This window comes from Rhinolophus hipposideros (genome assembly GCF_964194185.1).
Source record: "Rhinolophus hipposideros genome assembly, chromosome: 19".
Taxonomy (NCBI): domain Eukaryota; kingdom Metazoa; phylum Chordata; class Mammalia; order Chiroptera; family Rhinolophidae; genus Rhinolophus; species Rhinolophus hipposideros.
The window spans coordinates 37,148,837-37,174,292 of NC_138065.1; the positions used below are offsets into that span (position 1 = coordinate 37,148,837).

Here is a 25,456-nt window from a genome sequence, read left to right on the forward strand (position 1 = left end):
CAGCCCACCATCCCTTGCGGGAGTCCAGGAATGGAACTGGCAACCTTGTGGTTGAGAGCCCACTGGCCCATGTGGGAATCGAGGGCAGCCTTCAGAGTTAGGAGCAAGGAGCTCCAACCCCCTGAGCCACCAAGCTGGGCGTGGGGGGGGGGTTCTTGATGGAGTGATGCCTGCCTCTTTGTCCCCCCCCTCTCGCCCCCCTCGTTCCCCTCCTGGAGTTGCCCAAGTCGCTGGCCAACTTCCGCCAAGCCACCCCCAGGTCGCAGGACTCGAGGCTACCGCGTCCTTCCAGCCGTGGCTCCTGAATTCAGGGCCTCGGGGCAAACTTGCTCCCGGCTCGGGCCTCACGGAAGCTTCCTGATTGGCATCTGCGCGAGGCGAAGGCTCCCGCTGATTGGTCGGCGGGCCGCAAAGCGCGGTGACGGGACGCTCTGGGGGCGGGGCCTGGTGCGCAGGGCCTGCCCGCCCCGCCGGGCGTGGAGAAGGTTACTTAGCCTGCGGAGCCGGGCGGTGCGAGTCGCAGTTCGCGGCTTATACCGGCCTCCCTCGGCCGGAGACAGGGTCGCAGGAGCGGTAGGCCAAGAGTTTGGGGTTGGGTGCAGGGAGGGCGTCGGGTGTTGGGCGGGGTGTGAAGGGTGGGGGAGGGGGTGGGGGCGCGAGGCAGCGACCGGGAGCACAGTGACATGGCACAGTCCGACGACGAGGAGGGAATAGCGGTGGCGCCCGGGCACCCGCCTGCGAACGGATACCTCCCGGTCCCTGGGGGCGCGCCAGCCGGAAAGACGAGCGCGGAGCCGCAGAATGGGACCAAAGCCGGCTGCCTGGCCCTAAATGGGGTCCCTCGGGACAGCCCCGCGGCCGCCTCGGGAGCCCTGGGCAGGCCGCAGACTCACCTGGCCCGGGAAGAGGAGACCCAAATTCGGCTGCTGCCCGCGGGCGCCGGGGAGGAGACCCCAGGGCCCGAGGGCACCCAGGTGCCCCGGACGGCGCTCTCGGCGCGGCGCTTTGTGGTGCTGCTGATCTTCAGCTTGTACTCGCTGGTCAACTCGTTCCAATGGATCCAGTACAGCATCATCAGCAACGTCTTCGAGGGTTTCTACGGCGTCTCCTCGCTGCACATCGACTGGCTGTCCATGGTGTACATGTTGGCCTACGTGCCCCTTATCTTTCCGGCCACCTGGCTGCTGGACACCCGAGGTCTGCGGCTCACCGCCCTCCTGGGCTCCGGTCTCAACTGCCTGGGCGCCTGGGTCAAGTGCGGCAGCGTGCAGCGGCATCTCTTCTGGGTCACAATGCTGGGCCAGTCCCTGTGCTCGGTGGCCCAGGTCTTCATCCTAGGCTTGCCCTCCCGCATCGCCTCAGTGTGGTTTGGACCCAAGGAGGTGTCCACAGCTTGTGCCACCGCCGTGCTAGGCAATCAGGTAAGGACCACATAAAAGGCGTAGGCCACGTGAGCTAGGCACATGGATGGACCTCATACAGGCCTGTCTGTACACGACGGAGAGGAGGTGAGTAGTGGTAAGACAGGAGGCTCTCTTGGATTACAGAGGGTTTTTGATCTATTTGTAATGACAGAACTTTCAAAACCAGTTTAAAGTGAGCACTTGATCATCTTGCTGGGAGTATTACCTACACAATAATGAATTGGCCCTTATATGTGTAGCGTCATAGAAAACTTGTCAGTGCAATACTGAATAAAACGTGGGTAGGTATTATTTTTGTCACCCCAGTGTATTCTTTGCAAAAGGAAGGTGTTGCATTCTGGGAAGTTTGTTCTCCTTTGAGTGGTCCATGTGAAAATCCCATTTAATTTTGTATATGAGCAGTCAGCAGAGTGCCTGATACATGACACTTATAATTGATTGCTAATTAAATGCTGTAGTGATAAAGACCTCACAACATTCCTGAGTCCAATTACCAATTTTTAACAATAAGAAAATGAAGACAAATCACAGATCGTGGAATCCATTGTAAAAGGGTGGCTTATATTGCCCGGTCTTGCCCGGTCTCCATTAAGGTACTTCCTAGTCTTTCCTAACACTGTAGGTTCAAATTTCATTAGTATTCCAATAGCATTACTAAGTAGATTGTTTCTTTTGTGTGTTTTTTTCCTGATTGATTCTTTTATTGCAATTTAAATTTTGTATATGAATTCCTATGATACTTTATGTAAATTGTATTGACTGTTGATTCAGCTTGCCAAAAATCCAGTTAAAAATCTGTATACCAAAAACTTCACCTCTCTTTACACATATATTGCTACATGTAGCTATGTCGCAAAAGAATGTTACTTACTTCCAGTCCAACACTTGTTTCAAGATCATGATAAGATTTATTTAAAATCCATAAAAAAAGACTAACTCCATTTGCTTATTGCTTTATATTTCCTTTCTCTAAAAGTACAAAAGGAGTAGCTTGAACTGTAGTTGTTGTGTGCCCAAAATAATTTATGACTGATGTTTTAGTTGGTTGCTTCTGCATGCTTGGGTAGGAACTGTTTTCTTAAACGCATTTTACATTTACAAAATTACATTCAAGATTAAGATTTCATTGAGCATGACAGAAATATTATCAACTCCATAGCTATGGATTATCTATTTCATGATAATAAATGGAAACATTTTCTCATAGGCAGACTTCCCTCTCGCACTCAGCACACCTCTGGGCCTTCTTCCTACATTCTCCCTAGGTGTTCTCATCCTTCCTTCGCTCCAGTAGCTGTGCACTTGCTCATGACCCCCCAAGTATGCATCTTTAGCCTAGATTATGGAGTGATCATTTATAATAATGTTCCACAGTATTCAGCACTCACCTAAGCACTATGTTAAGTACTTTATACATATATGTATCATTTAATTTGGTAATGTAAGGTAGGAACTATTATTCTTCCCATTTTATAGATACAGAAACTGAGACTTGAAGGGATGACATTATTTCCCAAAAGTCACACAGCTAATTCGTGGTAGCATTCACAATGAGTCTGTCAGACTCCTGAGTCCTAGCTTTTAACTACCCATCTATACGGCCAGGTCTCTAACCTGAGAGAGAACCTTTTAAAACATAGGTCAGGTCATGTCATTGCCCTGCTTGTTGAACTTGCCAGTGATTTCCTATAGTACTTAAACTCTAAACTCGTTACTCTGAATTACAGAATCTTATTGACATATCTTCTTTGGTTCCTTAAACAATAATACTACCATGTTTCCCTGAAAATAAGACCTAGCCAGACCATCAGCTCTAATGCGTCTTTTGGAGCAAAAATTAATATAAGACCCAGTCTTGTTTTACAATAATATAAGACTGGGTATAATATAATATAAAATATAATATAATAATATAATACCGGGTCTAATATTAATTTTTGCTCCAAAAGACACATTAGAGCTGATTGTCTGGCTAGGTCTTATTTTTGCTTGAATTTTGCATAAGGGCCTTTGCAGAAACATTCCCTCTGCCTGGAATGTTCTTCCTCATAGGATCACATTACATTCTTATTGTCACTCAGCTCTCAATTTAAATTCGTTTTAAATATCATTCAGTGGCAATTCTTGATGATCCCATTAGACTTTTTTTTTTTTTTAAGATTTTATTGGGGAAGGGGAACAGGACTTTATTGGTGAACGGTGTGGACTTCCAGGACTTTCTTTTCCAAGTCAAGTTGTTATCCTTTCAGTCTTAGTTGTGGAGGGCGCAGCTCAGCTCCAGGTCCAGTTGCCGTTGCTAGTTGCAGGGGGTGCAGCCCACCATCCCTTGCGCGAGTCAAACTGGCAACGTTGTGGTTGAGAGGACACACTCCAACCAACTGAGCCATTCGGGAGGCAGCTCAGCTCAAGGTGCCGTGTTCAATCTTAGTTTCAGGGGGCACTGCCCACCATCGCTTGCGGGATTTGAGGAATCGAACTGGCAACCTTGTGGTTGAGAGCTCACTGGCCCATGTGGGAATCGAACCGGCAGCCTTCGGAGTTAGGAACATAGAACTCTAACCGTCAGAGCCACCAGACCGGCCCCGACATCATTATACTTTAATTTTCCATGTAGTTGCTTATCACTGTTAGTTTTAAATATTTATATGTTTCGTATGTTAATTGTTCTTTATTACTCATCTCTCATGCCCACCATTAGATTGTAAGTTTCATGAAAATAGACACGAGGTCTGAGTGTACATAACTGTATCACCAGCATTTATTACAGTGCCTGACACATTGTAGGTTCTCCATAAAAATTTGCTGAGTATATCAATGAGTTTCAGACTCATGTAGCTACTGTCCAGCTGCATACTTCCATTTGGATGTCCCACCAATCAAAATTTCGTGTCTCCTTGCTCATTTCTCTTCATTTCTACTGCTGCTATCTCAGCTTTCGCCACCTGCAGCTAACGGACCTTCCTTTCTGCAGCTCTTACTCTCTTCCCTCTGTTCTGCACGTTCACCTGGTGTGGTTTTTCTAATGTGCACATCTGTCCGGGGCACTCCGCTGCAGTGGCTTCCACTGCCCTTACGATAAAATTCTAACTCTATGGTGACAATGTGAGACCCTCTGGATCTGTCTCCCACCCACTCCTGGGCTTCACCTCTCTCCACACCCCCCATTCCTCACATACATACTCTGTCTCTGCTCGGAGGGGAACTGTGTGCACCACTGTTTCTCACAAGTTCGTGCTCTCCTTCCTTTGTACATGACGTCCTCCTGGCTGGGAATACTTCTACTTCACTTGACTAACTCCAATTTCTTACTCAGATCTTTGTTCCTCCGGAAACTTTTTCTGAACTCCAAGACTATACAAAGTGCTCCCCCAAAGTACTTTCTTAGACAGGGTGACCATATGTTCTAGTTTGCCTTGGCTAGTTCCGGTGTACACCTGTTGTCCAGCATAATTACTCACGGAGTCCCTTTCACTCTGAGTAATGTTCTCGTTTGGATGATAAATTACTTGATCTTCCCAGTCTTATCACCCTCTACCTCTTCACCACGATACTGTACTTACCACACACTCTTGTAATTACCTGTTTAACTACCTCTATCCAGCTTTCTGTAAGGGAGCAAATGAAATATTTGGTAAGTGTTACTATCTCTGCCTCACCCTCCTTTTTGAAACTTGTTTTTGGGCCCTTCCTCCTCACTCAAAGAATCTGATATTTCCCTCCTTTCAGCCTCCTTTAATACTTTGGTTTTATTTCTCTGTGATTCTCATGTTTAGCCGTTATTTTTTTCTTACTGATGTGAAATTCACATAACATAAAAGTAGTCATTTTGAAGTGTACAGCTCAGTGGCGTTTGGTACATTCACAATGGTGTGTAACCATCATCACCTCTGTCTGGTTCCAAAACATTTCCATCTGCCCTCAGAGAAGAGCCAGTACTCACTAAGCTGTCACTCCCTATCCCCTCCTCCGTCTAGGCCCCTGGCATCCACTCATTTGCTTTTTCTCTCTGGATTGACCTATTCTGGACATTTCATACAGTATGTGACCTGTGTCTGGCTTCTTTCACTTAGCATATTTTTAAAGTTGGTCCATGTGGTAGCATGTATCAGTACTTCATTCTTTTCATGGCTGAATATTTCTTTATATTTCATTGTATAGATGTACCACATTTTGTTTATCCATTCATCTGTTGGTAGATATTTGGGCTGTTTCTACCTTTTGGCGATTGCAAATAGGGCTGCTAGGAATATTCATATACAATATTCAAAGTTTGTTTGGGCACCAGTTCTTAGTTTTTTGGGTATATACCTAGGAATGGAGTTGCTAGGTCATATGGTAATTCTGTGTTTGTTTTTAAGGAACTGCCAAACTGTTTTCCACAATGGCTGTACTATTTTACAATCCCACTAGCAGTGAGTGTACAAGGTTTCCAGTTTCTCCACATCTTGCCAGCATTTGTATTCTGGTCTTTTATTTGTTTTTTAAATTATAGTTATCCTAGTGGGTATGAAGTGGTATCTCATTGTGGTTTTGATTTGCAATTCCCTAATGACTAATGATGTTGAGTATTTTTTTCCTCTGCTTGTTGGACATTTGTATACCTTCTTTACAGAAATGTATGTTTAAGTCCTTTGCCCAATTTTGAATTGGGATGTTTGTCTTTTCATTGCTGAGTTGTAAGAGTTCTCTATATATTCTGGATAGGAGACACTTATCAGATACATGATTTGCAGATATTTTCTCCCATTCCATAGGTTGTCTTTTCTCAGTGATATTTTACATATTCTGAGTCCCTTTTTCAATTGTAGGCGTCAAGTGTAAGGACTGTATCTCACACAACTTTAGCAGCATCATTCAGATTGAGGGAGCTCAGTGAATGTGTATTGAATAAGGCAGACATTTGTCAGCAGTTTCTCTTTAATAGTACAATTGTTAAAAAAAAAAGACATTAGAACAACATGCTTTAGAGTTTATAGAAGCACTTGACATACACTAGCGGTTCTCTTTATTTTGTATTAATTGGCAGTATGTACTTTTGTTCTCTTCTAATAATTGCTGTAAACGGGACTGTTTATTTTACAGCTTGGAACTGCAGTTGGCTTTTTGTTGCCACCAGTTTTAGTGCCCAACACACAGAATAACACAGATCTTCTGGCTCATAACATCAATACCATGTTTTATGGAACATCAGCTGTCGCCACACTTTTATTTATTTTAACAATAATTGGTAAGTGAATTGTTTTCCCTAAAGCTTACATAGATAAATGCATGACAAACATATGCGAAGGAAGATAACCAACCCTGAAAATTTTTGTTGATATTTCAATTGCCATTTGCTTGTTTCCTTCTTGCCGTAGCACTGTCATGCTCAGACAGTGAATGCTACAGCGCTAAGGCTATGTTACGGTCCATCTGTTTTACTATTGTGAAGGGTTTGAGGACTAATCCACCTCATTTGTCTCCCTACTAACTTTCTTCCCTGATAACTGTGGGTTTCAAGCATCTGACCCGCCTCCTCTTTGCATATTCCTCTACATGTTCTGCATCTTATGCTAACCTAGCCAAGATCAAGTTCTCAATGCTTTGAAATGATGCAAATAGGCTACAACCTTCCTTTTAATGATAAGTCCCTCCAAGGATCTCCATTTTAACAATTAGCTGGATCTGAAAATGTTGACCAGTGAATGATCCTGGGCAGTGGCAAGCTGTTCAGCAGAATTTCAAACTGTGGCAACTATCTGCTTGTTAGGCCACTCCAGCAAAGCACTGCTGCCACCATTCGTCACTGAGTCCGCTCGTCTGGGCCTGTCTCTTGAAGCAGCCAGTCAAAATCAGCTGCAAGCTGCCATCATCAGTTTGGAAGAAGGCTTGGGAAGGTCTGCTTTTTAAAGATTATTCTTAATGGGAAACAATTTTGATTTCAGCTTGAAGGATAGGTAAGGTTTATTTAAGTAATACAGCTGCTAACATAACTACAATACTGCCTTTTAGGCACTCAGTATGGCTTAAATTGATTTGAAGAGGAAAGGAACTTTAAAGTTGAAAGGCCATCTTTTAATCATTAAAATTTTTTATACATATATATATATACATATATATATATATATATATTTATTTTTACCATGGCTGTAACAGTAATGAAGAATTCAAGTTTTATGATCTCCAGATATGAAATCCTTTAGTTTTCTAAGAAATGTATGCGAAGATTAGAGATGGCCTGCAGAATCCAGGTATGGGAAGCTCAGCCCACATATTTCATTTCCCTTAAGGTCATGAACTCTCGTTTCTGTTGGTAGCACAAAAAATATTCTGACATATCCAGCTGGTTTTTATGTTTCAGTTAGGGAGTGGCATATTTGCTGTGTGCAGACTACTGAAAAAAGACAAATTATTGCCAAACTATTTTAGCAGTTTAACAAAGTTTTAAAAGCAACCTATTATTTTTTTTAAAAATATAAGTCTGCTTTTTTTGCTATCCATGTTTCATTTGCTGGATGAAATATAGTTTACATATATTTTGCACAAATGGGCCTTCTATTAGCAATAGGGATTCTTAAAATATAAAATTCTTTTTCCTTTGATTGCTTATGAATCTTCACATAAATTCTGGTTTTCCTTTTTATTGTCTTCAATTGCTTGTTTCTTTGGAAGAAGTGAGAGTAGTAGATTATAAGATATCTATAGATATGAAATTATATATATGCACATATATGTATCAACATATATGTGAGATGCTACAAATATAAGATTTTTTATTTGTCAAAGAAGGACAAGTAAAGCGATAATAGGTATGACCATTGGCATATCACCCTGTGTTATTTGAGAAATTAAAAGAGAACTATTCATGTACATAATTACTTATTTATGTACTCATGGCTTATGAGAAGACAGTAGAAATGGAAATGAGGGGGGAAAGAATGGAAAAAAATGGAATGGAAATGAAATGGGGATAAAAGAGCTCATTGTCAAGTTTTGCTTGGTGACCTGTAATATTATGATATCAAACATAGGATAAAAGCAAGATAATATACAGCTGTGATGTTAAAGTCTTAGGTTGAAAATTGTGACATTTAAATTAAAAATGTACCTCTTTTCCTTTTATTCAAATATTTGCTATTGAGGAAAATATGGATTATTTTTAAAATCCTTACTTACTTAAAGGTCCTTAATTACTAAAAGACAAGCCTACTTTCCTCTAAATTCTACCCATAAATACTTCGGAAGCCCAACCAAATGTTACAAAATAATTTAGTTTTGCTGATGCTTGTCAGCAACGTGACATATACTAAACTGGTGCTCAGCGATCTTCCTAAGGTACTACCTTCAGGGTTCGTGCCATGTAACCCTACTACCCTCCTTCATGGAGCTTACATGTGAGTGTAATCCATTTAGCATTTCGAGAAATTAACGCAAGCCTTCCACTGAATTTCACCCTAACACCCCATTCTTACTGGGAGAACTCTATTATGGCCTCTAAATTTGATTGCTATGTACCAAACATGTTCAAAGGTACACTACATATATGTTTATTGCAGTTAATCCTCACAGCCCTGTGAGGGCGGCACTCTTATCATCATTCCTATTTTATAGATGAGGAAGCTGGGGCACAGAATTTAAATAAATTTAATTTACCACTGTCACAGTACATACTGAAAATGAAGTTTGAGCCTACGTAATCTAACTCCATGTACTATAAAATGTTACATGTAAATCGTTTTAATTTTTACTTAGTCTTATTTTTTTGTTCCAATTCAAATTCCTCTTGTGTAAGTGCTAATGCTGTATTTGAAAGCTGTTCTTTTGCAGGAGAGCAGTAAACAATATCACTTCATGCAAGTGTGTTAGTTAAAATCCGCACCATCCTGATTCACTAAAGTGAGTGGATAACAGAAAACAAAAGTAATGGCAATTAAAATATTTCCTATTCAGGTCCTTAAACACATGCGGGTATAACAGGCATGCCTTATTTCACTTTTGATTCTTGTATTCAGGATATTTATATGCTGGGCGCTATTGTAAACTTTTATTTTTTTACTTAGTCTATAAGAGTTTCAAGCCCCTGAGATAAATTTAGTCTTTGATTTTTTTAAAAAGAAATATTCCTCCAAAAAGAAAGTGTATTTTGTGTAGCAGTCAATAATTTAAAAATTCTTTTACATATATTGTGTCGTGTAATCCTCCTAACAGCTTATTGTTGTTTCTTTTATGGATGAGGAAGCTATACGAGTGGTCAAGAGACAGGAATTGACTTCTTCAGTGTACAGTGATATGAGGCAGAGCCAGGATTCAAACCTGTATTTGTATTATAATAAGTTAATGTGTAATGTCTGCTTGAGTCACACAGGAACAAATAATGAAATCAAGAGATAATGTTATAATCTAATTTCAAAATGTAGAAGCGGACCTAAACACAATAGATTTGTTGTTTCTTCTTCGTGGGAGAAAAAGTTTGAATGTGGTGCCCCCAAATCCTTTGGCTACTTTATATGCCTATTGCCAGGGGTGGAGAATAACTGCTTTTAATAGTTAATCATTTTATTAGTACAAGTTTTGGGTGGGGAGAAGAGAAGATGGTAAGAACGCTATTGTTTTCCAGTTTCAAAGGATAAAGAAAAAGCCATATTCGTTCTTTGAAAATACAGTACAGCGTAAACAGGGTCATAGACCAGTGGCTTTTTGTTCTCCTTTGTCTTTTCTTTCACGTAGACTTAAGTCCAACTTTGCTATATCGTGTAGCTGGTAGGCACCGGCCTGATTTTGTCTGAGAGGACTTTTGACTGCCTGAAACTAAAAGATAACACTTATATTCACAAAATAAATCTAGTCAAGTTAAAGACTAGTAAGAATTGTTTTTGTTTTGTGTTTGGGTTCAGCTCCGAGCCATTGAGACTTATTTTGCCATAATAAATAAAAACCTAAGAGACTCTAGACTGAGTAAATATTCATGATTACCTTGTAAGCATAGTTTTTATATTCTGAAACTCTGTTTTACAATTATGTGAGTTCTGTATTACCAATATTAATAAAAAGAGATATCTCCTATCTTAACTAGGACACTTTCAGGAGAGGACAACAGACGTTCTCAACAGTACAAGGAGCAGATAGGGTGAAAGGAAGAGGAGGAACTGCAACAACTTAAACATTTTATGTCTACCAGTCCTCCAATGTAAGGATATTAAAAAGCAACTATTTATGAGTTATATCTCCTCTTGAATTAGTTGTGAGACCTGTAAAAATAGAAGTCTGTTTTAGTTTGATATGTTTTTGTTACATCATAATTAATCAATGTGTTAGTGAGTAAAAAATTTTAATTTTAATTTTTTTTTTTAGCAGGAAATAGACTTAGAGAATTATAGTCATTATATGGACGTTTTAAGGATTTCTTTCTTTCTCAGTGATTTTAAAACCTGGCTATGTATTGATTAGCCTTTGCAGAGTTTTGTGTTTAATGCAGATTCTCTGGTTCTGTTCTGGAGGTTCTGATTCATTGAGCCTGGGGTAGAATTTTAAGATCTGTATTATTCTTAAATTTCTACATGATTGTGATTGACAGTCAGGTCCATCATATGTAGCCCACTTTTGAACTGCAGAGCAGGCCTTCCTTGTTGGAAGAAAGACATAACAACTATTTAAAAAGAGAGAATGAGAGAGGAAGAGAGAGAGAGAGAGAGAGAGAGAGAGAGAGAGAGTAGAAGCTCTAATCTTTTTAGAAAATGCTATTTTTTTCTGGATCCATTTAGTTTCTTTTTTAGTTTTTGAATTTACCCTATTTCATTGATTCTAAAGTGTACGTTGTTTTCATGAACTTTCTGAATTCAAGATGCTTTAATCACCAATGGCATCTAAGATGAACAAGTTATAGAGATCTGTGGTTAACAATACCATATTGTGCACTTAAAATTTGTTAAGAAGGTAGATTTCATGTGAAGTGTTCTTTCCATGGTAAAATAAATATGGATGGCATGTAACATTGGTGGCATTTGAGACATGATTACGTGAAAACCTTCTGTTGATGCCTGGCAAGATCACTGAGTGCCAGCATCAGACCATCTTAGATTCAATGAAATACAGTCTTTTCCATTTGTTTTAGTTTAAATTTTTGAGTCAGTACTAAAATTAGATTTTAATTTCTGATGTACCAAATTTTAGCAGTTCAGCTCTCCTGTCCATTAGTCTTGACTTCTGTCGCTAGCCATCTGTTGCAGGAAGTTAGTAGATCCTTCACTGCCCAGCAAAAGGGCAGTCTCTAAATGTGTGGCTGAGAAGCCTGTGAAATCTTTCTCTAACTCCACAGAAATGGGCGGTGCTAGAACTTACAGAATCCGAAACCATATATCACACTTTTATGTCTCTCAGCCTTACCCCTAGATTTTCCATATGCAGCTAGCGTGAGTCAGCAAGAAGGACCTGGCTCTGCTCCCATGATTCTACCTGGGCCTTTTCAGTTCTAGAGGTGTAATTGGATCAGATGATAACATTTACATCAAATTTCAGAAGAAAATAGTTACTAACTCAAGACAGTCCTCTAAAAGTTCAATGATATATTGACTTGCTCTTATCTGATGTTACCTCTACTTACAAATTGAACTAAATTTAGAAATAGAATTGCTGAATACTTACCATAATAAAAATTAATCTTGCTTAACTGAAAATGGAATGATCAGTGGGCAAGGTTGTGACATATTATTAATGTTTTTGCAGTTCTGAATGGGCCAAATCTCGGAGGGTTAGTCAGTTTCAATGTCAAACTAGTCATCACTTAGAAATTCATGAAAATGAAAAGCCTCATGGTAAAAGACTTTCACTAACTCTTTAAACTTAAACTGAATTTAGTGTTCGCTAAGGAAGATGTGTGTGTTTAATTACCTTTTCCTGTATGTTTCCAGCATTCAAAGAAAAGCCTCAGTATCCGCCCAGTCAGGCTCGGGCAGCTCTTCAGGACAGTCCCCCTGAGGAGTACTCCTATAAGAAATCAATATGGAACCTATTTAAAAACATTCCTTTTGTTCTTCTGTTGATCACTTATGGTAAGTGGTTTCCTTTTCTTGTCTCCGATGTCTATATAAACCTTTGAGCATTTGTAGATTCTCTTCATTTAATCTAGTGGTTTGAGCTTTACTTAATGAGATAGTTTGTTAACTCTAAAAATAATGATAGCATAAACTTAAATTGTGAACTGAAAGCGAAAACTTCAGCATGGATTTTCTTACACGATTTTAAAATAAACCAATATAGAGAAGGTCTGTCTTTTGTGAGTTCTCACAGGTATTTTTAGGCCCTTTGTGTCTGCTGTAAACACACGGTAAATGTCATCAACAGCTCTTTCCTTTGAACCTGTGCTAACTGGCATGCATTTTTTTTGTTTGTTTTTTTAGTTTCAGGTGCATAAGACAATGGCATGCATTTTTGACTACTCAGTCAAAACTAGACATTAAGGAGGGCACCGTAATCAGTTCTAACTTAAAAAAGACGATTCTCATCCTCCCCTGTCTTTCGCGGTAGCAGCACCAGTTCACTGCAGCTTTGCTATGCTAACACTGCAGCTTTGACTGCAGGCACCAACATGTTTGGTTCCCTTCAGAGATTTCGGACAGTTCGTTCTTTGTTCCTTATATTCACACCGTTCACATTAGCCACCAACACCCCCTATTTCTGTCTTACTTGCCTTCAGAAGTCACTCACTGATGTTCTCTTTACATTTTCTAGGAGCGTACACCCTAGTACATAATTGTTTTACAAGTTGTAACAAATGATGCCCTGACTTAATCTCTTACCCTTGTATCAGGATTACTTCTCACCCCCACCCCCTTTTTTTAGTGGACATTGTTAAACACTAAAGTAGAACATTTAATCTAATAAATTCCTATGTACCCACCATCACTCGGCTTCAACAGATATCAACATTTCACCAGTCTTGCTTTATCTATTTCTTCTACTTTCTTCCTAGAATATTTATAAGCAAATCCCAGATGATAGTTATATCATCTCATTAACTACTTCAGCATGCCATCATTCCTTTTCTTCATTTTTCTGGTTACCTCCACTGGTTAGCTTACATCTAAAACTTCTAACTAGAAAGTTGAGAAACTATAGTGGTTCACTATTAATGTATAGAGCAAATTTACTTCTTTAGCCGGTCATTTAAGGTGGCTTCTTTCCTTTATCTCTTATATCTTCCTTTATCTCTTATTTCCCAATATAATGTTCTCTTTCAGCCAGATTTATAACCAGCCTCCTGTCACAGACACACACAGACACCACTATGCCTCCACATGCTTATACACTGTTAATTCTAGTCTCACTGTTAATTCTAGTCTCTCTGTGCCATTATTTCTTTGGCTTGAAACTTGCTCTTTTTTTCCTTTAAGCAATTCTACTGGAGCTAGCTTAACATTTACCTTACATATTGTTCATTTTGTTATTCATTCATGTATCCCATCAATAATGATCAAATATCAACTAAGTCTACACTAGCACCCTAAATGCTTTGTGGATTAGAAGGAAGCATGATACATGATTTCTGCCCTGAAGTAATTATAATCCAGTTGGGGACATAATATAAACAATCTGAAAAGTAAACAACAGTTAAGGGTTATTTATCAAAAGGTGACAATAAAGAGAAGTTGTGTAGCAAGTGCGTGGTCCAGGCACATGCTTGCATGATTACTAAGGCAGAAAATGGGAAATATCCTTTGGCTCCCATTTCAAGTCATAGGCCTTGCCATTAACTGCCTGAAAAGAAAAACTGGAATATCTGTGAACAGCTCAAATGACTAGAACATTATGCAGATATGAAAACTTGATGCTTGGCAGCAGAGAAACTATGTAGTAAATTGTCCTGGGATAATTGATTATCCATATGGGAAAACAAAGTAACATTAGGTCTCTATGTCATACCATGCACAAAAATGAATTGTAGTAGATTGAAGACCAAAGGGTAGAAATCAAAACTTTAAAGTTTTAGAAGCAAACATAAGAAACCATTTTTAGTATTCTTCTTAAAAGAATTTCTTAATGCAAAAACATAAACCCTCAAGAAAAACATTAATAAATATGATTACATTAAAATAATGGTCTTTTCCAAAAAGACATTTAAAAAAGTGAAAACATAAGACATAGACTGAGAAAATGTCTGCAATGCATATAACTTCCAAAGGCTTAGTACCTGCAATACAAAAATAACTCCTACTAGTCGATAAGAGCAGTCTGAAGAAACAAAAGGCATTTATGTATTTCTATATGTGTATCTTGCTCATATATGATGCTCAACCTTACTAGTAATTAATGAAATACAGAAGAAAACCAGAGTTAAGATATAACATCACACACATTCAAACTGGCAAAAAAAAAAACCCAATTTTTTTTTTTTAATTCGATGAGAACAAATTTGGCAAGGATGCAGAGGAAAAGAAGTCTGCTGGTAATGTAGACTGATACAACCATTGTGAAGAGCAAGTTGGCTAGATCCAGAAAGTAGAGTTCTACTCCTAGATGTGTACTTAGAGAAACCCTTATATGTAAGAACAAAAAACACAACATTCATTGTAATATTGTTGTAAATAGTGAAAAACTGGAAAAAGCCGTACCTGTTGACAGAACAAGAGATAATTAAATTGAAGTGTATTCACACAATGGACTACTGTACAGCAGAGAAAACTAACTGGAAGAATCCACACAGATAAATCTCAAAACAATAGTATTGAGTGATAAGAGCAAGTTGCAGATGGATACAAATAATATTATTATAAAGTTTAAATACATGTAGAATAATTCTGATTGTTTATGGAAACATATATATTGTAGTATCTAAAAGATAAACACCAAGATCAGGATTGTGGTTACGTCTGAGAAAGAATAGGAGAGAAGAATAGAATTAGGGAAGGTCTAAAAAATGAATCTGAAGCAAAGGTGGCAAAATGTTAATGTTTGACAAAGCTGGGCGATGAGTAAGGGTGTTTGTTAAATTATTCACCATGCTATTTTGTATATTTGAAATATTTAGTAATAAAAAGAGAGAGGGCCGGCCCTGTGGCTCAGGTGGTTGGAGTGCTGTGCTCCTAATGCTGAGGCCATGGGTTCAATTCCCACATGGGCCAGTGAGCTGCGCCCTCTACAGCTAACATTATGAACAACGGCTCTCCCTGGAGCTGGGCTGCAGTGATCAGCCTGGGGTTGGCGTGAGATGCTGTGGGCTGCCTTGGGTTACCGTCTGCTGCCATGAGTGGCCAGTGGTCCGTGTGAGTGGCCAGCAGCCAGTGTGAGCGGCTGGCAGCTGGCAAGAGCTGCCGTGAGCAGACGACCGACGACCGGTGACCGACTGCCTCAGCCGGGGAGAGCGCAAGGCTCATAATACCAGCGTGGGCCAGGGAGCTGTGTCCTACACAACTAGACTGAGAAACAATGACTGGAACCGGAGTGGGGGTGGGGAGGTCGAAGAAAGGGGGGAAAGAGAGAGAGAGAGAGAGAGAGAGAGAGAGAGAATAAACTTAAGTCTTCAGCTAGGTTAGGAGACTTACCTGAGACTTACCTTACACAGTAGATCCAAGGAAACACCAGGATTCAAACCTACCGTATTTCCCCGAAAATAAAACCTAGATGGACCATCAGCTTTAATGCATCTTTTGGAGCAAAAATTAATATAAGACCGGGTCTTCTATAATAATATAATATAATAATATAATGTAATGTAATATAATATAATATAATATAATATAATATAATATAATATAATATAATATATATTAATACCCAGTCTTATTTTAATATAAGACCTTAAGACAGGGTCTTATATAAGACCCGCTCTTATATTAATTTTTGCTCCAAAAGATGCATTAGAGCTAATGGTCCGGCTAGGTCTTATTTTCTGGAAAACACAGTGGTCATATGCTTCCTGATAACCAGCTGTTTTTATTTTTCTGTTTAAGTATTCGTTAATTATTAATACTATTGTTTTACTAATTGCCTTGTAAGCCTTTGATGCAGGGGCAAAATCTCTGAAGCAGGCATTCTGTCTTCTGCTTAAACATTCCTTACATCGAATACATTGCAGGCTCTCAGTAAGCAACCGGTGGCTTGATTGCCATATCCAGTGTTATGCGTAGGAATATGATTTATGGTCAGTATATCTGCATCTAAATAATAATAAATAATGTAATGACAGAATTTTACTATCATAATCTCTAGTAAATTTGGGTGTTAAATTGATCAGTCCACATCCTAAAAGGGAATGGCAAGAATTTTTAATTTTCTCTGTCTCCTGTCTGAGAAACACATTATACTTTCACAGTTGTCACAGACGACTCCACAAACTGGCAAGTGGTACATTTATAGTTTTCTGTTTTTTATTTTAGGTATCATGACTGGAGTATTTTATTCAGTTTCAACATTATTAAATCAAATAATACTGACATATTATGAGGTAAGTGCTGCCTTTGTTATGTTGCATGCCTGGCCAAGAATTTTTCTTTAGCAATAGAATTCCTGTTAGCATGATCATAAAATTAAAGATTGATGCCCCTGCTGCTATAAATGGTTCATATTTGTTTTAATTTAAAATCCAATTTATAAAACACACAAAATGGAAAGCAGAAGTTATTGCTTTGACAATACCTAAGTCTTCTTTTTATTCTTTTTTAAAGAAACAGTGTGACTGCTTATATGGAAAAAGACAAAAAATGTTAAGGGAAACCAACATAAAGAAGTAAATATTAAGTGCTGACCTCTGTTTTTAAAAGGAGAAAGCAATTGTTATGTGTAAAAGCTATCAGATTAATTTCACTTGTGAATTACTTAAGAATTCCAACAAAAATCATTGTGCTTCTAATTATGATCAAGAAAATGTTCCTTTTCGATTTCTCCCATATTTTAGGGAATATTTTTTTTCTAGTTTTAAAACAGAATATCCTTTATATGTGCTTTACCTGCTCCTACTCCCCTCCTCTCCCCCATCCTAAAACAGATACTGAATATTCCTATTTTATTATATACTTAATTATATCTGATTGTTTCCATTGACTGAAAAGGTACAGGAATGTGAAGGATCTGTTTGAATTAGAAGTTTCTGATTAACTTCTTATGAAAATGCTTTTAAGGGAGAAGAAGTGAATGCTGGAAGGATTGGGCTAACACTGGTAGTAGCTGGAATGGTGGGTTCCATTCTTTGTGGCTTATGGCTGGACTATACCAAAACATACAAGTACGTAAAAGTAGATAAATGTATGGTGTACAACCTGAGGTATTTTTTTTAAAGGAAACTTTGCTTTGTATTTTAAGAAATTTTAAAAATGTTATTACTAAAATATTTGGATTCTAGACACTCTTGGATTCCCTTCTCTTCTGAATGTTTTTGTTGTCTATATATTGTTTTATTTTGTTGGTCATATTTATTTCAACTTTGAGAATTGGTTAGCTTATGAACCTTGTTCCCCCTAAAATCCTAAAATGATACTCAGACATACCACTTTAGAAAGGATCATTTCTATTCTAAAAAAAACCCTTGCTGAGAAATATTTGACTTTTTATACTAGTCTTTTCTTATGTTGTGAGCTTAAAAACAAACAAAAAGTGGTTCTTTCCTATCAAAAAATTATTATTGAGCATAAGGCTTTTTTTGCTAAAAAGTTGTTGGCTCTAATGTCCCCAAACTATAGCACCACTTAACTGTAATACATAGTATGAAAATACTATATTAAGTGTATATCCATATGGAACCAGCAAAACTCTAATAATACAAAAGAAAAAGTAATATCAACTGGGAGACTGAAGAAGGCAGCATCTTTTGCACTGGACCTTAAAAAACTAGCTACGTTTTTTAATAGGTAGAAAGTTTCCATCTGCTTGGGGAGGAAATGAATGAATGAAACTGAGAATGAATGAATAGAATGGAATAAAACGAATGAATGAAATATGGAACTGTGTCCTTTGTACCTTCAAGGCCCAAGATATGTTTGATATCATTATCAATGGTAGCTAGAGTGCAATCCATTAAATTTATAGATGAAGGGGGCATATGTAAAGGATTAAATTTATTAACAATCTTTGGTCCATTTGTAATTAGAAACTTGATAAGCATAGAAATGTGTTGTCACCCTGGCTTTCTTCTCAGGGTAACTGCCATTCATTCACCAAACTCCTGCTGTGTGCATTGCTCTTAACTCGGAATTGTGGCAAGGAGTAGTGGTCCCTGTCCTGAAAACACTTGTGGTCTAAATGGGGAACACGAGGCATTCACATATGAAAAGTTAGACAATAATATTACAGACTAAAATAGATGTCATGAGTCCAATAGATGTCAAGTGCCAATTAGGTAGTACAATGATAAGAAGTTTGGAAGAAACAATGTAAGCTTCAGTGATTACAAAAGGAATTTTGGAAGAGATGGAATTTGATCTGAGTCTTGAAATATGAGTAGGGAACTATCCCATTTAGAGGCATATAAATGATTTGAACCATACAAATATTCTTTTCTGTCAGCATTGGATCTGGTGTGGTCTTGGTTGTCTGTTGCTGTTGAATCTTCAGTTTAAGCTTGAAGTCCATGCTTTGGTGGAAACATTTTCCGTAGATAAGGGAAACCTAATCTTGGGAACCAAGTAATTTGTTACTGTTTGGAGAGAGCAATGGCTAGCCACATGATTTTTATGTGCCTCGGAAAATCAGACAAAATACTAACTTGTTCTTTTTTTGTTTTAGACAGACTACTCTGATAGTATACATTTTGTCTTTTTTTGGAATGGTTATATTTACTTTCACACTGGACCTTGGATACATTTTCATCGTGTTTATTACTGGAGGGGTGCTTGGGTAAGCATCAACAGTGCTTAGAAGTGATAGCATACTGTTGTAATTCTGAAATATTCTTCCTGTGGTTTTTAATTTTTAAAGTTCATCCAGTGCTTCCAATGTTTAAACTTTATAAGATTCATCCTGTGTATATAAATGAGTGCATATTCTTTAGAACTATAAAAAGTAGTTTAAAATTGTTTTTTTTTGGTATATGTAGGTAAAAAAATGGATAAGCCTCACTTAGTCCAAGTAACTTTATTTAGTTAGAAAGACTACTGACCTAGAAAACTAGAGGTAAATTTTTCTCAGGAAAAAAGGAATTGTTTGGCTTCTCAGTTCTTATCACCTTGGGATGATTGGTAAACAATAATTGTCTCTTACTTTCACATACCTTCATAACATTTCCTTATTTGATTATTAAAATAGGCCTGAGAAGTAGAATGATTACCTCAATATGTGATGATGTTCTGTTAATTCTTTCTATAATTCTGGATTTATTTTTCTAGTTTCTTCATGACTGGTTACCTCCCCTTGGGTTTCGAATTTGCTGTTGAAATCACTTACCCCGAATCTGAAGGTACTTCATCTGGTCTTCTTAATGCTGCTGCACAGGTAATCCTCTGGTTTCTCTTACACCTGAGATGATTCATTTACCGAACATTCTGGTGGATAATGAGTTTGACTCTAGTTTTTGTTTTAAAAATTCCACCTTTCAGTGAATGTTTGTAGAAGCCAAATCATATGAATAAAACAGTTAAGAAAAGTCTTGGGGGGAAACATTACACTTATTTTAAAGAAGAGAACTTGATACAAAATTATTCTTTTTATTTTAGATATTTGGAATTTTGTTCACGTTGGCTCAAGGAAAGCTCACATCAGAGTATAGTCCAAAGGCAGGAAACATTTTCCTCTGTGTTTGGATGTTTGTAGGCATCATTTTAACAGGTAAATTAGGGTATTTTTCTGGCAAAAGTACTTGTATTAGGTTTAATTTTCATGTATATTGATTCTGAATGGCTTAGCAGAACTCAAGAAAAAAAATGAAATAAAAAGGACAGTACTTGTTTTCTTCCAAGGATGTGAATCTATTAATTTGTTTTTCAGGTTTCCAATTCAGTACAATTACTATACGTAAAAGCAAAAGTGTTATAACAAGAACCAGTGGGCAGACCTGGCCTCAAGTTCTGATTATGCTGCTCATTAGCTGTGTGACTTTAGACACGTTTCTTAACCTCTCAAGTACTCCTTACCTCATTTATATACTAGGGTATTTAAAAGCCTGCCTTAGAGCGTTGCTACTATGAGAATTAACTGAGGTGGTTCATGAACAGCTCCTGAGATAGTGTCTGACACTATATGTGAGAGGACATGCCTCTCATGTTAGCTATTATTATAATGTGGTGGTGAGAAGAGGTCAGATGCTGGTGGTGGAAATAACATGCAGCATTCTTAGATATAATCAGAACGGGCGTGGGCAGGAATGAGAATAGTGCCTGATCTCCAGAATAAGAGCACGTTAAAGAACTTTTATCCATAGTTTGTTCAGGCACATGAAAGTAAAATGGACGTAGGAGCAAGACTTACGGCCAGCAGTGCTCTCCGGCCCATGTTGGCTTCTACTGTTACTTCACTTTGTTCATTTCTTTCTGCATCCCTTTACGAGCATGAAAGACAGAATGTATGAGACAGACGTGAATCGAGCCTTCTTTTTATGTTTATTGAATACCTGATCATTCTCTCTGAAACCTCATCCATGAGCTCTGACCAGTGGCAAACATTTATTTTGGAAACACACAACCACCTAAGGTTGCTATTATTCATTCAGTATGTTCAAAGATGGTGAGTGTCGCCTGTGACCTCCAAGAAGAAATCCCACCAGGAGAGAGTTTTTTCCTTCTTCTCTTCAGTTACCAAAGTAAAACATACAAAACTTTGAGACATGTAATACATGAACTGCTTTACCTACTGATCGGTTACAAGTAATTCCATGTTGTTTCTTAATTTCCAAGAAAATAACATCTCTAACTATCAAATAGAGTGTTATTGTTGAACCAAAAAAGGGAGCATTTTTGAACTCTGTTTTCACATTATTTTTATAATCATATTCATACATGTCAATTCAAACAAATCAAATCTAGAAAATTAAGTGAAAAAAGAACTATAAGATAATTTTAAATAGATACGTTCACCATCTAAAAATGCTAAGTAGTTTCTCTCACATGTTAAGTATTTTACTGGAGAAAGCGTGGAAAGCATACTGGAGAAAGCATACTGGAGAAAGCATAGATTTTTATATCCGGTATTCATTTGTATAGACAAGAAAGGGACTGGGAAATTCCTCTTGTATTTTCAGTTTCAACAACTAGGACCACCATCCATTCAATTATCCAAACAAGAAAACTCAAGTCACCCACTTTTTTCTTTCTCTTCCCTCCATTTTTTTTTCTTTTTTTTTTTTTTACCTTTTATTCATTTGTGTTTCTCCAGGACCCATCAGCTCCAAGTCAAGTAGTTGTTTCAATCTAGTTGTGGAGGGCGCAGCTCACAGTGGCCCATGTGGGGATCGAACTGGCAACCTGTTGTTAAGAGCACCGTGCTCTAACCAACTGAGCTAACTGGCCACCCCTCTTCCCTCCATTTTTCATGTACTATCAAACCACCAAGGCTTATTGGTTCTATTCTAAAATTTCTCTGAAGCCTTTCTCTGTATCTCCACTTCTCACTCACTCACGCCTCACCATCTCTCAGCAGGACTAAAGCCTCTTAATGGACCTTCCTGCCTCTAGTCTTTTTGCCAGGAATCATCTTCCACATAGCAGCCAGATTGAGCACCCTAATATGTAGGCCTGATAGTGCCCGCCCCACTTAGATGCAGTGTAAAGTCTTCACACGGTGTACACCATCCCTACCAATCCAGTCTCATATCCTGCCACCTCTCTCTTGTACTCGATGCCTCAATGATCCCAGACTACCTCTAGTGCCAAGAAAAGGCTGTATTCTTCCTGTCCCAGTTGCTTTGCATATACTGTATTCTGCCTGCCTAGAATGCCTTCCTCTCTCCTCTTATCAGCTTGACAAGTTCCTACTCATTTTTCAAGTTTCAATTCAAGTATGTCTCTGGCAAGCCTTCCCTGATTTCCTTTGGCTTACACAGGCATTTTTTCTCCCATGCTCCCACTACACCTTGTATTGCAGTTATCCTACAGTGTTAAAATTGTTTGTATGTCATTAGTTCCCTAGATTGGAGAGTCCTTTAGGGAAAGAATTGCAATTTTTTCATCTTTGTATCTTTGTTTTCTAGAATCCTCTATTTCTTCACTAATGAGTGACTTGCTAATTAAGTTAATGGCTTAGAGAGGTATTATGTTTTCAGGCTACAGGGATGCAATTGAATATTATGGTACTATAGTATGCTGAATTTGACAATATCAAAAAAGACTGCACAGCTTAGAGAAAAGTATATTCATGCATACTCTATGGTAACTCCATTGATGCTTCTGTTTCAGCATTAATCAAGTCTGATCTGAGAAGACACAATATAAATATAGGACTTGCAAATGGCAATATTAAAGCTGTAAGTAATAAGTATTTTTATGATTATACTATTGAGAAATTTGTGCATAGAATAAGTGAGAAGCCAATCTAGTCAGCACTCTTTTTATTCCTGAGCCAGCAGTTGACCTGTCATAATGGTGTATGCCAGATGCTCTAAATCTTTTTATCTTCTTTCTGCAGGTACCAGTTGATAGTCCGACAGATCAAGAATCAAAAACTGATATGATGTCAAAACAGTCAGAATCAGCAATTTGAGGTGAAAGGAAAAGTTAATATCATATGACAATTGAGCAGTGACGTTTGGTTTATAGGTTATGGGGGATGGACACTCACTTGAAAGTTATTGTATGACCTCTAACATGCAGTTACGGTTTTGCTTACATGTGAATTTCAGCAATATTTTGCTTGAAATACTTTTACTTACCTCATTTTAACACTACCACTTATTTAATAAGTGTCCCCTTTTTAGCCTTATATTGTTGATCTGAAAGTAATCTTCTTGACATTTATTTTCAAAAGTGTTCTTTTTTGTAGAAAATAGAAGCTTTGGAAGCTTTCTAAAATGATAATGTGGAGGTCTAATCGCTTAAGTCACGTAAGAGTACATGCAGTTTATATATACATATCCCGTAGAACCAAGTGTACGATCTATTGCTAATTGGCTCCCTTTCGTTTGTTCTGATCAGCTGTGCAAGCCCCCTCAGTGTGAGTGCAATGTAGCAACGTGACACCCCTAATCCACCAAGGACAGTGTGGGACGAGGCTCCCAGAGACTGCTATGGTTTTCCTAACATATTCTTGTTACAAAGTGCTTTGTGACGGGTACTGTCCATGGCCATGAAAACAATTCTGTGGAAAGTCTGAATCCAGGGATTTGGTTTTAGACTTATGTTCTAATTAAGCTAATCAGCTAGACACAGCCTCATTATCTTGAGTTCTTCTCTGAGCTGCCTTCCTATCACGGTATAAAAATGCTAACACTATATATTTTTTTCATGCCCATTTAAATAGCTCTGTACCCATTGACTTTTTTTACTTGCTCTTTTTTTTTTCCCCAATATATAACTTTCAGGTAAGAAAATTTCATCCTATGTGTTCCTGCTGGCTTTCCCATGGCTTTTTGGAGAGTCACATCTGACACTATTGCCTTGAAGGAAATCTGTGCTTGGCCCAAGTGCTCCCATTTAGTGGACACCTCTGAAAATGCTGTCTGTTCTAATTCTCTACTGTCATTTTTTTATGACCATTCTCCTTTGAGAAATACTGGCCCAGGTATGTGCTCCCTCGGTTTGTTGAGGGAATGTATTCTTGTTTTCACCACAGAGTGGACATACTTTAGGAACAGTCACTTTTTTTTTTTTTTTTTTTTTTTACTGCCTTGTATCTCTCCAGAAGATAGCATAGTAAATAGGTTCTTTACACTCAAAAGTACATACAAACACTAGTTATTATATCGTTATTTTCTAAATGGTGTTTATTTGAGACTAAAAAGTACACATGGTTGTTGATGTTTTAAAGTGTGTTTTTAATTACCAACGAGAATGATTTTTCCCATATATGTACCTGCTAATGGTAGTTCTCTGTGATACATCAAGGACATTTCACGTGCTCAGGGTAAGGAGAATAGGACCAAATGTATTTCCACAGTGCCTACCACTGCATTTTGTTTACAGTGAGAATTTAACTGTTGTTCCCATCCAGACTCTCTAAACTGATAAGGGGATAGCTTCAGAGTAATGCTATTTAAATAGCCATGATATTTACGTTATATTCACATAAACACAAAGAAGCTGGGTCTCCTTGAAGTGAGCTAGCAGTTCTGATTTGGGCATAGTACATGCCTTGCTTTCTTCTGAAATGACAACATTGTCTGTAATCAACCAAGAGTAAATTATGTAGCATCTTACCTAGGAGAATTTGTCACCAGAACAACTTAGCTGGGAATCAGGAACTCCAGGTCTGTGTCCTGGATCCATTTCTAAGCTGTCCCTGAAACTTTCTGGGCAACATCTCCTTCATATCATGAATGTGTTCGACTGGATCCCAAGTGCTGTTTTGAATTTGAAGTGCTGCTCATCGTGGGGCATACTGAATCCTTGTACACAGGAACTGGAATACAGCTAGAGAAATTCCCGGATAACTTAAACAACTGCGATTGTTGCTTTTTGGATACAGGGAATGTAAAATCTGTGTTTAACCTTTTTATTCAGAAAGCTCAGGCAGAATATGCTGACTCATTAACTTCCTTAGCTATTTATACCACAGGATTTGTGGCCAAAAATATATTTTAAGGTTCCTCCTCTTATTTTTATTTTTAAACTGTCTGTGTTGTTTAAAATAATCATGTACTTGTTGAATTCCTGAAGTTTTGATCAAGTAATAGATAAAAATTGCAATACTTTATTTCTGGAAAATTGATACATATATGTCATGTGTATTTTTCCTTGATTAGAAAAAAGGATGAAATATGATATAACAAAATGCAAAATGAATTGAAAATTTTTCTGTGTTTTGAATTAAAGTTGTCTGTAATATGTCAAACAAGAATGTCATAATTCTGTGTCATATCTTTGGGAAATGGAATTGGGTAACCCAAACTTGTGTAAATGTTAATCAAATGATTTTAGAAAGAAATTGGATGCTTTCAATAGCTGTTGCATTTATAACTGTTGCAACTATAGCTTTTGCCGTTT

The 25,456-nt window shown here is 38.1% G+C and overlaps 1 protein-coding gene across 8 annotated transcripts; it reads left to right on the plus strand.

The window, feature by feature from the left end:
- The first annotated feature begins 667 nt into the window (after positions 1–667).
- FLVCR1 (FLVCR choline and heme transporter 1) lies at positions 668–25,456 on the plus strand. Of its 8 annotated transcripts, none has more exons than XR_013991760.1 (11): positions 668–1,421; positions 6,507–6,651; positions 7,174–7,300; positions 12,311–12,451; positions 16,775–16,842; positions 17,516–17,619; positions 19,116–19,226; positions 19,715–19,820; positions 20,042–20,153; positions 22,715–22,782; positions 22,944–25,456. XR_013991760.1 is itself a non-coding variant. In XM_081026512.1 (11 exons), the coding sequence occupies exons 1-10, from the start codon at positions 684–686 to the stop codon at positions 23,016–23,018; spliced, it is 1,668 nt and encodes a 555-aa protein (XP_080882638.1). In that variant the 5' UTR covers positions 668–683; the 3' UTR covers position 23,019; positions 23,836–25,456. The 8 variants fall into 8 exon arrangements, 3 of the variants coding, with proteins under 3 accessions (XP_080882638.1, XP_080882637.1, XP_080882639.1); XM_081026512.1 differs by lacking the exon at positions 7,174–7,300 and having other exon boundaries at positions 22,944–23,019; positions 23,836–25,456; XM_081026511.1 differs by lacking the exon at positions 7,174–7,300.